At 42.4% G+C, this 16160-nt stretch overlaps 1 protein-coding gene across 1 annotated transcript; it reads left to right on the plus strand.

The window, feature by feature from the left end:
• Positions 1 to 1441: 1441 nt before the first annotated feature.
• Positions 1442 to 2089, plus strand: Crip2l2 (cysteine-rich protein 2 like 2). Its single transcript, XM_039100258.2, has one exon. It carries the CDS (start codon positions 1468 to 1470, stop codon positions 2074 to 2076), a length of 609 nt encoding a protein of 202 aa, XP_038956186.1. The 5' UTR covers positions 1442 to 1467; the 3' UTR covers positions 2077 to 2089.
• Positions 2090 to 16160: the final 14071 nt, after the last annotated feature.

Raw genomic sequence — 16160 nt, forward strand, 5'->3', positions numbered from 1 at the left:
TTTTTTTGTCTCTGTCCTTCCTTTAGACAGGAACATTTCTGGGTTAAAAACTTTGAGATGGGTGGGTAGCCCCATCACTCGACCAGAGGCCATGCCTAAAATCTGAAGGTGGTCTCTACAGGTTCTATCTCTACTTCTCAGTGCATTTCCACTAAAGTCATTCCCATTGGGTCCTGGGACCCTCCGGTGGCTAAAACCAGTTCCTTATACCCCCTGCGACATATTTTATTTGATATCCTGACCCTCTGTACCTCTCTCCCATCCCCTCCAGTACCTGATACTGCCCTCCTTGTTTCCTCCCCCTCTTCTGTCCCTCCCAGCTCTCCTCGTCCCTCTGCCTCCTATGATCATTCTGTTCCCCCTCAAAGCAGGACTGAAGCATCCACACCCTGGTCTTCCTTCCTCCTAAGCTCCATGTGGTCTGTGGGCTGTATCACGGGCATTGTGAGTTTTGGGGCTTATATCCACTTATCAGTAAGTACATACCATGTGTGTTCTTTTGTGTCTGGGTTAGCTCACTCAGGATGATATTTTCTAGTTTAATCCATTTGCCTATGAATTTCATCAAGTCATTGTTTTTGATAGCTGAGCAGTACTCCATTGGGTAGACATACCACTATTTCTGTATCTACTCCTCTGTTGAAGGACAACTGGGTTCTTTTCAGCTTCTGGCTATTAAAAATAAGGCTGCTTTTAACGTACTAGAGCATGTCTCCTTGTTTATATGTTGGAGCATCTTTTGGGTATATGACCAGGAGTGGTATAGTTTCTCAGGAATAGCCAGATTGATTTCCAAAGTGGTATTACCAGCAACGGAGGAGTGTTCCTCTTTCTCTACATCCTTGCCAGCATCTGCTGTCACTGTGTTTTTGATCTTAGACATTCTGTTTGGTGTGAGGTGGAATCTCAGTCATTTGATTTGTATTTCCCTGATGACTAAGGATGTTGAACATTTCTTTATGTGTTTCTCAGCCATTGACTTCTCAATGAAGACCCTAAAAGCCAAAAGGGCCAGGTCCGATGTGCCATAGACTCCAAGAGATCACAGATGTCAGCCAGACTACTATATCTAGCAAAAATTCTGTCACCACAGATGGAGAAAAGAATCTATTCCATGACAGAACCAAATTTAAGCAATATCTATGTACAAATCTAACCCTACAGAAGAAACTAAAAGGAAAAACTCTACCCTAAATAGGTTAACTATAGCTCCCTCCCCAAAACACCCACCAGGAAGAAAGAATCTCAGACCAACATATCAAATGAAGGACACCCATCACCACCACCACCACCACCACCACCACCACCACCACCACCACCAACAACAACAACAACAACAACAATAACAACAACAAAATAACAGGAATCAACAAACACTGTCCATAGATATCTCTCAACGTCAATAGTCTCAGTTCCTCAATAAAAAATCATTGACTGGAGGGCGCGGACTGACGGAGCGCACCGACCATGGCCTCCAAGTGTCCCAAGTGTGACAAGACCGTGTACTTCGCCGAGAAGGTGAGCTCCCTGGGCAAGGACTGGCACAAGTTCTGCCTCAAGTGTGAGCACTGCAAAAAGACACTGACGCCCGGCGGCCATGCTGAGCATGATGGGAAACCTTTCTGCCACAAGCCCTGTTATGTCACACTGTTTGGACCCAAAGGCGTGAATATCGGGGGCGCTGGTTCCTACATCTACGAGAAGCCTCCAAAGAAGGCCCCTCAGGTCCCTGTGGTGCAAACTGAAGAGCGAAAGACTAGCGGGCCCCCCAAGGGTCCCAGCAAAGCCTCTAATGTCACCACGTTCACTGGGGAGCCCAACATGTGTCCTCGATGCAACAAGAGAGTGTACTTCGCTGAGAAGGTGACCTCCCTGGGCAAGGACTGGCACCGGCCCTGCCTGCGCTGTGACCGCTGCTCCAAGACACTGACCCCAGAGGGGCATGCTGAGCATGATAGCCAACCCTACTGCCACAAGCCCTGCAATGGAATACTCTTTGGACCCAAAGGAGTGAATACTGGTGCTGTGGGCAGTTATATCTATGACAAGGACCCGGAAGGCACAATTCAGCCTTAGATCTGCAGATGCTGCCTCTAGGGGTCCCCTATTTGATCCTAAGGGAGAGTGACCTGCTGCCTAGTCCTGCCTCAGTGTGTCTCACCTGCAATTCCAGCACCTAAGTGGTGGAGGAGAAAGTCCAGCTAGTCCTGGGGTTTCAGCTCCCTTGGCCACCTTGCCATGTCCTATGTTGCCCGTGGTTTACTTTCTGTCAGTGTGCCTCCATAGCCCCATGGGTCCTGTGTCCCCATGTCCCTGATAACTCTTCAAGGTGGCTATCCTAAGATATCCCTTTGCCCACACCTGCCTACCAGTATTATTTATGCCCTGCTTGCCAGTGATGGCCATGAGCTAGCTCACAGCATTCCTGGGGGTGACGGCACCCCTGCAAGGAGCCCTTTGCTGGTTCCCACACTACTCCCTACTTACCCTCACATGGTTCACAGCTATGGAGATTTGCTGTCAATAAATAGTTTGGTTTTAAAAAAAAATCATTCCCTAAAGGACATGCACAGTATGTTCTCACTAATAAGTGGATAATAGCCAAAAAATTATAGAATGCGCAAGATTCAGTCCACAGAACTCAAAAGGGTCCACAAGCTGAAGGGCTCAAGTGAGGAAGCCTCAGTTCCACTTGGGAGGGAGAAGAAAGCAACCACAAGGGGAAGGGAGGGAGATACATAGGAGAGAAAGGGGATGGGGTTGCGGGGAGAGGAGAACATGATCTGGTATTGGGTAGGGGAAAAGGACTGAAGCCCTGAGGGCCAGCAGAAAAATGCAAACACGTGACCTTAGGAGGAAGGAGGTTGGGAGGATATACCAGAGACCTGGGAGGTGAGAGACCCTCAGGACTCAAAGGGGAGGACCTTAGATGAAATGCCCTACAGTGGGGAGAGGGAACTTGTAGAACCCACCTCCAGCAGAAAGACAGGGCATTAAGGGAGAGATGGGGTTGCCATCCCACAGTCAAAATTCTGATCCATAATTTTTCCTGTCTGAAAGAACTACAGGGATGGAACTGGAGAAGAGCCTGAGGAAAAGAAGGTCCAGCAACAGGCCCAAAGTGGGTACCAACTCAAGGGGAGGCCTGGGGCCATAACACTGTTACTGAAGTTATGGGATGTTCACAAAAATGGACCTACCATGACTGCCGTCCAAAAGACCCAACAAGCAGCTGAAAGAGTCAGATGCAGATATGTGCACCAACCAATGGACAGCAGCTGCTGACCCCTGTGGTTGAATTAGGGAAAAACTGGAGGAAGTTGAGGAGGAGGGCAACCATGTAGGAGAGTAGGAGGACCAGCAGTCTCAATTAACCTGGACCCCCGAGATCTCTCAGACACTGATCCACCAACCAGGCAGCATACACCAGGTGAGACGAGGCCCCGACACATACACAGCAGAGGATTCCCGGGTCTAGACTCAGTCAGAGAAGATGCACCTAACCCTCAAGAGACTGGAGGCCCCAGGGAGTGGAGAGCTCTGGTGGGGTGGGTGAGGTGGGGACATCCTTGGGTAGATGGGGCAGGAGGGAAGTGCACGGCTAGGAGCAGAGAGGAGGTACCGGATGTGGAACTCTCAGCGTCGGGGTGTGTGGACCAGGAGGAGAATAATAAAATCTGGAGTCAAAAAAGAAAACACCAACTAATGGATGGGAAAACTGCCTTCTGTCTGTTGTATACAAGAAACACACAGCATCAAAGACACCTTAGGGTACAAGAATGGGAAAAGCAAATGGGCCTATGGAAGCAAGCAGGTGTAGCTATTTTAGTATCTGATAAAATAGACTTCAACAAAACTAATCAGACGTGATAGAGACGGACACTACAAACTCACCAAAGGAAAATTCCATCCAGAGGACATTGCAACTTCTATAATCTCTACAGTAAAAGCAAGGGCGGGGTTGGGGGTTTAGCTCAGTGGTAGAGCGCTTGCCTAGCACGCGCAAGGCCCTGGGTTCGGTCCCCAGCTTCAAGGAAAACAAAAACAAACAAACAAACAAAAAAAAAACAAGGGCAATAAATTTCACAAAAGAAACACTACTACGGCTTAAATCATATATTGAAATACACACACTGATACTGGGATAATTCAATACTCCACTCTCATCAATACACTGATCATTCAGACAAAAACTAACCAGAAAAAATGCTGGAGTGAATTGCTGTTATAAACCAAATGGATCTAAAGGATATTTACAGGACACTTCAACCAAACCCACAAAAGATATAATTTCTACTCAGCACCTCATGGAACTTTGTCCAAAAATGACCACTTACTGAGATACAAAGCAAGTCTCAAAGGATACCAAAAAAATTGAAATAACACTTGATATCCTATCTGACAATCATGGATTAAAACTGATTATCAACAACAACAGGAAACTTATAAACTAGTGGAAACTGGACAATTGTCTACTGAATGAAAACTGGGTCAAGAAATAAATCAAGGAATTATTAAAATTAAAATGAATAAACAACATATCCAAATTTATGGGACACAATGAAGGTAGTTCTAATAGGAAAATTCATAAACCTAAGTGCCTACATGAAGTAAAATTGGAGAGACCTCATACTAGCAACTTAACAACACACCTGAAAGTTCTAGAATAAAAAGAAGAATTTACATAAGGCATCCAGGACCAAAATAGAAAAAAAAATCAAACTTGTGGCCGAAATCATTAAGATGGAAACAAACAAAGAACAAATAATAATTGAAACAAAGTTCTTCTATGAAAAAATCAGTAAGTTTGACAAACACTAACACAAATTAAAAAGTGGAGCTAGAACATCTAAATTAACAATATTAGAAATGAAATGAAAATGGGGAGCCTGCACCCAAAAATGACTCTGTGACACAGCTCTCTGTACCCAGATCCTGTGGGGAGAGAGATGGATTCTCAGAGGTGCAGACAATCCTGACAGCACAGATGAGACCATCACTTCTGCTCACATTCCTGGCCCAAGAAGAACCTGCCCGGAGCCTTCTGGACACAGGAACCTAGGAGCAGTCTGGGACAGGATCCTACCAGATTCCACTTACACCCTGAGCTGACCAAGTGCCATAGCTCTCTGTAACCACATCCCACTGAAAGAAAGCCTGTTTCCAGGAGTGCTAACACACAGGCTTACAGAGGGTCAAGTCACTGTCACAGACAGCAAGACAAGCTAAGACCAGGGATAAGCAGATGGCAAGAGGCAAGGGTAAGTATTTAAGTGACAGAAATCAAGGCCACTTAACATCATCAGAACCCAGACACCCAAACACACTGGAAAAACAATATTTTGATTTAAAATCACAAAACTCATGATGATGTTAGAGGCCTTGAAGACGGACATAAATAACTCACTTAAAGAAATACAGGATAAAGTCAAAATATCACTATTTGCAGATGATATGCTAGTATATTTAAGTGATCCCAAAAGTTCCACCAGAGAACTACTAAAGCTGATAAACAACTTCAGCAAAGTGGCTGGGTATAAAATTAACTCAAATAAATCAGTTGCCTTCCTCTATACAAAAGAGAAACAAGCCGAGAAAGAAATTAGGGAAATGACACCCTTCATAATAGACCCAAATAATATAAAGTACCTCGGTGTGACTTTAACCAAGCAAGTAAAAGATCTGTACAATAAGAACTTCAAGACACTGAGGAAAGAAATTGAAGAAGACCTCAGAAGATGGAAAGATCTCCCATGCTCATGGATTGGCAGGATTAATATAGTAAAAATGGCCATTTTACCAAAAGCGATCTACAGATTCAATACAATCCCCATTAAAATACCAATCCAATCCTTCAAAGAGTTAGAACAATTTGCAAATTCATCTGGAATGACAAAAAACCCAGGATAGCTAAAGCTATCCTCAACAATAAAAGGACTTCAGGGGGAATCACTATCCCTGAACTCAAGCAGTATTACAGAGCAATAGTGATAAAAACTGCATGGTATTGGTACAGAGACAGACAGATAGACCAATGGAACAGAATTGAAGACCCAGAAATGAACCCACACACCTATGGTCACTTGATTTTTGACAAAGGAGCCAAAACCATCCAATGGAAAAAAGATAGCATTTTCAGCAAATGGTGCTGGTTCAACTGGAGGGCAACATGTAGAAGAATGCAGATCGATCCATGCTTATCACCCTGTACAAAGCTTAAGTCCAAGTGGATCAAGGACCTCCACATCAAACCAGACACACTCAAACTAATAGATGAAAAACTAGGGAAGCATCTGGAACACAAGGGCACTGGAAAAAATTTCCTGAACAAAACACCAATGGCTATACCAATGCTCTAAGATCAAGAATCGACAAATGGGATCTCATAAAACTGCAAAGCTTCTGTAAGGCAAAGGACACTGTGGTTAGGACAAAACGGCAACCAACAGATTGGGAAAAGATCTTCACCAATCCTACAACAGATAGAGACCTTATATCCAAAATATACAAAGAACTCAAGAAGTTAGGCCGCAGGGAGACAAATAACCCTTTTAAAAATGGGGTTCAGCAGCAGCTCTCTGCTCCCAGACCCGGTGAGAGAGAGACCCAACCGCCTGGTCAGGTGGGCACTCCTGAGGCTGCAGAGCAGAAGAGACCACCAACACTGCTCACCCCTGCCCACATCCCTGGCCCAAGAGGAAACTGTATAAGGCCTCTGGGCTCCCGTGGGGGAGGGCCCAAGAGCAGCAGGACCCCTGCCAGAGACACCGCCGGACCCTGAAGGAAACAGACCAGATAAACAGTTCTCTGCACCCAAATCCCGTGGGAGGGAGAGCTAAACCTTCAGAGAGGCAGACAAGCCTGGGAAACCAGAAGAGACTGCTCCCTGCACACACATCTCGGACGCCAGAGGAAAAAGCCAAAGACCATCTGGAACCCTGGTGCACTGAAGCTCCCGGAAGGGGCGGCACAGGTCTTCCTGGTTGCTGCCACTGCAGAGAGCCCCTGGGCAGCACCCCACGAGCGAACCTGAGCCTCGGGACCACAGGTAAGACCAAATTTTCTGCTGCAAGAAAGCTGCCTGGTGAACTCAAGACACAGGCCCACAGGAACAGCTGAAGACCTGTAGAGAGGAAAAACTACACGCCTGAAAGCAGAACACTCTGTCCCCATAACTGACTGAAAGAGAGGAAAACAGGTCTACAGCACTCCTGACACACAGGCTTATAGGACAGTCTAGCCACTGTCAGAAATAGCAGAACAAAGTAACACTAGAGATAATCTGATGGCGAGAGGCAAGCGCAGGAACCCAAGCAACAGAAACCAAGACTACATGCCATCATCGGAGCCCAATTCTCCCACCAAAACAAACATGGAATATCCAAACACACCAGAAAAGCAAGATCTAGTTTCAAAATCATATTTGATCATGATGCTGGAGGACTTCAAGAAAGACATGAACACACTTAGGGAAACACAGGAAAACATTAATAAACAAGTAGAAGCCTACAGAGAGGAATCGCAAAAATCCCTGAAAGAATTCCAGGAAAACACAATCAAACAGTTGAAGGAATTAAAAATGGAAATAGAAGCAATCAAGAAAGAACACATGGAAACAACCCTGGATATAGAAAACCAAAAGAAGAGACAAGGAGCTGTAGATACAAGTTTCACCAACAGAATACAAGAGATGGAAGAGAGAATCTCAGGAGAATAGATTCCATAGAAATCATTGACTCAACTGTCAAAGATAATGTAAAGCGGAAAAAGCTACTGGTCCAAAACATACAGGAAATCCAGGACTCAATGAGAAGATCAAACCTAAGGATAATAGGTATAGAAGAGAGTGAAGACTCCCAGCTCAAAGGACCAGTAAATATCTTCAACAAAATCATAGAAGAAAACTTCCCTAACCTAAAAAAAGAGATACCCATAGACATACAAGAAGCCTACAGAACTCCAAATAGATTGGACCAGAAAAGAAACACCTCCCGTCACATAATTGTCAAAATACCAAACGCACAAAATAAAGAAAGAATATTAAAAGCAGTAAGGGAAAAAGGTCAAGTAACATATAAAGGGAGACCTATCAGAATCACACCAGACTTCTCGCCAGAAACTATGAAGGCCAGAAGATCCTGGACTGATGTCATACAGACCCTAAGAGAACACAAATGCCAGCCCAGGTTACTGTATCCAGCAAAACTCTCAATTAACATTGATGGAGAAACCAAGATATTCCATGACAAAACCAAATTTACACAATATCTTTCTACAAATCCAGCACTACAAAGGATAATAAATGGTAAAGCCCAACATAAGGAGGCAAGCTATAACCTAGAAGAAGCAAGAAACTAATCGTCTTGGCAACAAAACAAAGAGAATGAAAGCACACAAACATAACCTCACATCCAAATATTAATATAAAGGGAAACAATAATCACTATTCCTTAATATCTCTCAATATCAATGGCCTCAACTCCCCAATAAAAAGACATAGATTAACAAACTGGATACGCAACGAGGACCCTGCATTCTGCTGCCTACAGGAAACACACCTCAGAGACAAAGACAGACACTACCTCAGAGTGAAAGGCTGGAAAACAACTTTCCAAGCAAATGGTCAGAAGAAGCAAGCTGGAGTAGCCATTCTAATATCAAATAAAATCAATTTTCAATTAAAAGTCATCAAAAAAGATAAGGAAGGACACTTCATATTCATCAAAGGAAAAATCAACCAAGATGAACTCTCAATCCTAAATATCTATGCCCCAAATACAAGGGCACCTACATACGTAAAAGAAACCTTACTAAAGCTCAAAACACACATTGCACCTCACACAATAATAGTGGGAGATTTCAACACCCCACTCTCATCAATGGACAGATCATGGAAACAGAAATTAAACAGTGATGTCGACAGACTAAGAGAAGTCATGAGCCAAATGGACTTAATGGATATTTATAGAACATTCTATCCTAAAGCAAAAGGATATACCTTCTTCTCAGCTCCTCATGGTACTTTCTCCAAAATTGACCATATAATTGATCAAAAAACGGGCCTCAACAGGTACAGAAAGATAGAAATAATCCCATGCGTGCTATCGGACCACCACGGCCTAAAACTGGTCTTCAATAACAATAAGGGAAGAATGCCCACATATACGTGGAAATTGAACAATGCTCTACTCAATGATAACCTGGTCAAGGAAGAAAAAAAGAAAGAAATTAAAAACTTTTTAGAATTTAATGAAAATGAAGATACAACATACTCAAACTTATGGGACACAATGAAAGCTGTGCTAAGAGGAAAACTCATAGCGCTGAGTGCCTGCAGAAAGAAACAGGAAAGAGCATATGTCAGCAGCTTGACAGCACACCTAAAAGCTCTAGAACAAAAAGAAGCAAATACACCCAGGAGGAGTAGAAGGCAGGAAATAATCAAACTCAGAGCTGAAATCAACCAAGTAGAAACAAAAAGGACCATAGAAAGAATCAACAGAACCAAAAGTTGGTTCTTTGAGAAAATCAACAAGATAGATAAACCCTTAGCCAGACTAACGAGAGGACACAGAGAGTGCGTCCAAATTAACAAAATCAGAAATGAAAAGGGAGACATAACTACAGATTCAGAGGAAATTCAAAAAATCATCAGATCTTACTATAAAAACCTATATTCAACAAAATTTGAAAATCTTCAGGAAATGGACAATTTCCTAGACAGATACCAGGTATCGAAGTTAAATCAGGAACAGATAAACCAGTTAAACAACCCCATAACTCCTAAGGAAATAGAAGCAGTCATTAAAGGTCTCCCAACCAAAAAGAGCCCAGGTCCAGACGGGTTTAGTGCAGAATTCTATCAAACCATCATAGAGGACCTCATACCAATATTATCCAAACTATTCCACAAAATTGAAACAGATGGAGCCCTACCGAATTCCTTCTACGAAGCCACAATTACTCTTATACCTAAACCACACAAAGACACAACAAAGAAAGAGAACTTCAGACCAATTTCCCTTATGAATATCGACGCAAAAATACTCAATAAAATTCTGGCAAACCGAATTCAAGAGCACATCAAAACAATCATCCACCATGATCAAGTAGGCTTCATCCCAGGCATGCAGGGATGGTTTAATATACGGAAAACCATCAACGTGATCCATTATATAAACAAACTGAAAGAACAGAACCACATGATCATTTCATTAGATGCTGAGAAAGCATTTGACAAAATTCAACACCCCTTCATGATAAAAGTCCTGGAAAGAATAGGAATTCAAGGCCCATACCTAAACATAGTAAAAGCCATATACAGCAAACCAGTTGCTAACATTAAACTAAATGGAGAGAAACTTGAAGCAATCCCACTAAAATCAGGGACTAGACAAGGCTGCCCACTCTCTCCCTACTTATTCAATATAGTTCTTGAAGTTCTAGCCAGAGCAATCAGACAACAAAAGGAGATCAAAGGGATACAGATCGGAAAAGAAGAGGTCAAAATATCACTATTTGCAGATGACATGATAGTATATTTAAGTGATCCCAAAAGTTCCACCAGAGAACTACTAAAGCTGATAAACAACTTCAGCAAAGTGGCTGGGTATAAAATTAACTCAAATAAATCAGTTGCCTTCCTCTATACAAAAGAGAAACAAGCCGAGAAAGAAATTAGGGAAATGACACCCTTCATAATAGACCCAAATAATATAAAGTACCTCGGTGTGACTTTAACCAAGCAAGTAAAAGATCTGTACAATAAGAACTTCAAGACACTGAGGAAAGAAATTGAAGAAGACCTCAGAAGATGGAAAGATCTCCCATGCTCATGGATTGGCAGGATTAATATAGTAAAAATGGCCATTTTACCAAAAGCAATCTACAGATTCAATGCAATCCCCATCAAAATACCAATCCAATTCTTCAAAGAGTTAGACAGAACAATTTGCAAATTCATCTGGAATAACAAAAAACCCAGGATAGCTAAAGCTATCCTCAACAATAAAAGGACTTCAGGGGGAATCACTATCCCTGAACTCAAGCAGTATTACAGAGCAATAGTGATAAAAACTGCATGGTATTGGTACAGAGACAGACAGATAGACCAATGGAATAGAATTGAAGACCCAGAAATGAACGCACACACCTATGGTCACTTGATTTTTGACAAAGGAGCCAAAACCATCCAATGGAAAAAAGATAGCATTTTCAGCAAATGGTGCTGGTTCAACTGGAGGGCAACATGTAGAAGAATGCAGATCGATCCATGCTTATCACCCTGTACAAAGCTTAAGTCCAAGTGGATCAAGGACCTCCAAATCAAACCAGACACACTCAAACTAATAGAAGAAAAACTAGGGAAGCATCTGGAACACATGGGCACTGGAAAAAATTTCCTGAACAAAACACCAATGGCTTATGCTCTAAGATCAAGAATCGACAAATGGGATCTCATAAAACTGCAAAGCTTCTGTAAGGCAAAGGACACTGTGGTTAGGACAAAACGGCAACCAACAGATTGGGAAAAGATCTTTACCAATCCTACAACAGATAGAGGCCTTATATCCAAAATATACAAAGAACTCAAGAAGTTAGACCGCAGGGAAACAAATAACCCTATTAAAAAATGGGGTTCAGAGCTAAACAAAGAATTCACAGCTGAGGAATGCCGAATGGCTGAGAAACACCTAAAGAAATGTTCAACATCTTTAGTCATAAGGGAAATGCAAATCAAAACAAGCCTGAGATTTCACCTCATACCAGTGCGATTGGCTAAGATCAAAAACTCAGGTGAAAGCAGATGCTGGCGAGGATGTGGAGAAAGAGGAACACTCCTCCATTGTTGGTGGGGTTGCAGACTGGTAAAACCATTCTGGAAATCAGTCTGGAGGTTCCTCAGAAAATTGGACATTGAACTGCCTGAGGATCCAGCTATACCTCTCTTGGGCATATACCCAAAAGATGCCTCAACATATAAAAGAGACACGTGCTCCACTATGTTCATCGCAGCCTTATTTATAATAGCCAGAAAATGGAAAGAACCCAGATCCCCTTCAACAGAGGAATGGATACAGAAAATGTGGTACATCTACACAATGGAATATTACTCAGCTATCAAAAACAACGAATTTATGAAATTCGTAGGTAAATGGTTGGAACTGGAAAATATCATCCTGAGTGAGCTAACCCAATCACAGAAAGACATACATGGTATGCACTCATTGATAAGTGGCTATTAGCCCAAATGCTTGAATTACCCTAGATCCCTAGAACAAACGAAACTCAAGACGGATGATCAAAATGTGAATGCTTCACTCCTTCTTTAAATGAGGAAAAAGAATACCCTTGGCAGGGAAGGGAGAGGCAAAGATTAAAACAGAGACTGAAGGAACACCCATTCAGAGCCTGCCCCACATGTGGCCCATACATATACAGCCACCCAATTAGACAAGATGGATGAAGCAAAGAAGTGCAGACCGACAGGAGCCGGATGTAGATCACTCCTGAGAGACATAGCCAGAATACAGCAAATATAGAGGCGAATGCCAGCAGCAAACCACTGAACTGAGAATAGGTCCCCTATTGAAGGAATCAGATAAAGAACTGGAAAAGCTTGAAGGGGCTCGAGACCCCAAAAGTACAACAATGCCAAGCAACCAGAGCTTCCAGAGGCTAAGCCACTACCTAAAGACTATACATGGACTGACCCTGGACTCTGACCCCATAGGTAGCAATGAATATCCTAGTAAGAGCACCAGTGGAAGGGGAAGCCCTGGGTCCTGCTAAGACTGAACCCCCAGTGAACTAGTCTATGGGGGGAGGGCGGCAATGGGGGGAGGGTTGGGAGGGGAACACCCATAAGGAAGGGGAGGGGGGAGGGGGATGTTTGCCCGGAAACCGGGAAAGGGAATAACACTCGAAATGTATATAAGAAATACTCAAGTTAATAAAAAAAATGGGGTTCAGAGCTAAACAAAGAATTCACAGCTGAGGAATGCCGAATGGCTGAGAAACACCTAAAGAAATGTTCAACATCTTTAGTCATAAGGGAAATGCAAATCAAAACAACCCTGAGACTTCACCTCACACCAGTGAGAATGGCTAAGATCAAAAACTCAGATGACAGCAAATGCTGGCGAGGATGCGGAGAAAGAGGAACATTCCTCCATTGTTGATGGGGTTGCAGACTGGTACAACCATTCTGGAAATCAGTCTGGAGGTTCCTCAGAAAATTGGACATTGAACTGCCTGAGGATCCAGCTATACCTCTCTTGGGCATATACCCAAAAGATGCCCCAACATATAAAAAAGACACGTGCTCCACTATGTTCATCGCAGCCTTATTTATAATAGCCAGAAGCTGGAAAGAACCCAGATGCCCTTCAACAGAGGAATGGATACAGAAAATGTGGTACATCTACACAATGGAATATTACTCAGCTATCAAAAACAATGACATTATGAAATTCGTAGGCAAATGGTTGGAACTGGAAAATATCATCCTGAGTGAGCTAACCCAATCACAGAAAGACATACATGGTATGCACTCATTGATAAGTGGCTATTAGCCCAAATGCTTGAATTACTCTAGATGCCTAGAACAAATGAAACTCAAGACGGATGATCAAAATGTGAATGCTTCACTCCTTCTTTAAAAGGGGAACAAGAATACCCTTGGCAGGGAATAGAGAGGCAAAGATTAAAACAGACACAGAAGGAACACCCATTCAGAGCCTGCCCCACTTGTGACCCACACATATACAGCCATCCAATTAGACAAGATGGATGAAGCAAAGAAGTGCAGACCGACAGGAGCCGGATGTAGATCGCTCCTGAGAGACACAGCCAGAATACAGCAAATACAGAGGCGAATGCCAGCAGCAAACCACTGAACTGAGAATAGGACCCCCGTTGAAGGAATCAGAGAAAGAACTGGAAGAGCTTGAAGGGGCTCGGGACCCATATGTACAACAATGCCAAGCAACCAGAGCTTCCAGGGACTAAGCCACTACCTAAATACTATACATGGACTGACCGTGGACTCTGACCTCATAGGTAGCAATGAATATCCTAGTAAGAGCACCAGTGGAAGGGGAAGCCCTGGGTCCTGCTAAGGCTGAACCCCCAGTGAACTAGACTGTTGGGGGGAGGGCGGCAATGGGGGGAGGGTTGGGAGGGGAACACCCATAAGGAAGGGGAGGGGCGAGGGGGATGTTTGCCCGGAAACCGGGAAAGGGAATAACACTCGAAATGTATATAAGAAATACTCAAGTTAATAAAAAAAAAAAGGAAAAAAAAAGAAATACAGGATAAGACAGGTAAACAGGTAGAAACCCTTAAAGAGGAAACACAAAAATCTGTTAAAGAATTACAGGAGAACACAACCAAACAGGTGAAGGAATTGAATAAAACTATCCAGGATTTTAAAAATGGAAATAGTAACAATAAAGAAATCGCAAAGGGAGACAACCCTGGAAACAGAAAACCTAGGGAAGAGATCAGGAGTCATAGATGCAAGCATCACCAACATAATACAAGAGATAGACTAGAGAATCTCAGGGGCAGAAGATACCATAGAAACCATCGACACAACAGTCAAAGAAAATGTAAAATGCAAAAGCTCCTAACCAAAAAAAAAAAAAATCCAGGAACTCCAGAACACAATGAGAAGACCAAACCTAAAGATAAAAGTACAGAAGAGAATGAAGATTCCCAACTTAAAGGGCCATTAAATATCTTCAACAAAATCATAGAAGGAAACTTCTCTAACCTAGAGAAAGAGATGCCCATAAACATACAAGAAGCCTACAGAACTCCAAATAGATTGGACCAGAAAAGAAATTTCTCCTGTCACATTAATAGTCAAAACACCAAATGCACAAAACAAAGAATATTAAAAGCAGTAAGAGAAAATGTTGAAGTAACATATAAAGGCAGGCCTATCAGAATTACACCAGACTTCTCACCAGAGACTATGAAAATCAGAAGATCATGGGCAGATGTCATATGAAACCTAAGAGAACACAAATGCCAGCCTAGGCTACTATATCCAGCAAAACTCTCAATGAACATAGCTGGAGAAACCAAGATATTCCATGACAAAAACAAATTTACAAAGAATCTTTCCATAAATACCTCCCTATAAAGGATAATAGATGGAAAACTCCAACACAAGGAGGGAAATTACACCTGAGAAAAAACAAGAAAGTAATCTTCTTGCAAAAAACCCAAAAGAAGACACATACACAAACATAATTCCACTTCTAACAACAAAAATAACAGGAAACAACAATCATTATTCCTTTATATCTCTTAATAACAGTGAACTCAATTCCCCAATAAAAAGGCATACAATAACAGACTGAATACATAAGAGAATCCAGCATTCTGCTGCCTACAGGAAACACACCTCAGAGACAAAGAAAGATACTACCCCAGAGTAAAAGGCTGGAAAACAACTTTCCAAGCAAATGGTCCCAAGAAACAAGCTGGACTTTATTCTAATATCGAATAAAATCGACTTTCAACCAAAAGTTATCAGAAAAGATAAGGAAGGACATTTCATACTCATCAAAGGAAAAATCAACCCTTAGATTCCACCTCACACCAGTCAGAATGAGTAAGATCAACAACAGATGCTGGTGAGGATGTGAAGAAAGAAGAGTATTCCTTCATTGTTTGTGGGATTGCAAGCTGGTGCAACAAATTTGGAAATCAACGTGAGGTTCCTCAGAAAATTGGACAGAGTGCTACCTGAGGACACAGCTATACCACTCCTGGGCATATACCCAAAAGATGCTCCAACATATAACAAGGACACATACTCCATTATGTTCATAGCAGCCATATTTATAATAGCCAGAAGCTGGAAAGAACCCAGATGCCCTTCAACAGAGGAATGGATTCAAAAAATGTGGTACATCTACACAATGGAGTACTACTCAGCTATTAAAAACAATGACTTCATGAAATTCATAGGCAAATGGATTAATCTAAAAAATATCATTCTGAGTGAGGTAACCCAATCACACAAAACCACACATGGTATGCACTCACTGGTAAGTGGGTATTAACGCAAAAATCTCGAATTACCCAAGATGCAATCCTCGGACCACAATGAAGCTCAAGAAGGACGACCAAAGTGTAGATGCTTC

This window comes from Rattus norvegicus, chromosome X, assembly GCF_036323735.1.
Source record: "Rattus norvegicus strain BN/NHsdMcwi chromosome X, GRCr8, whole genome shotgun sequence".
Taxonomy (NCBI): domain Eukaryota; kingdom Metazoa; phylum Chordata; class Mammalia; order Rodentia; family Muridae; genus Rattus; species Rattus norvegicus.

Bases quoted from the DNA above. Each gene is read 5' to 3' on its own strand.
- Crip2l2 (XM_039100258.2), top strand. From the start codon at position 1,468: ATGGCCTCCAAGTGTCCCAAGTGTGACAAGACCGTGTACTTCGCCGAG.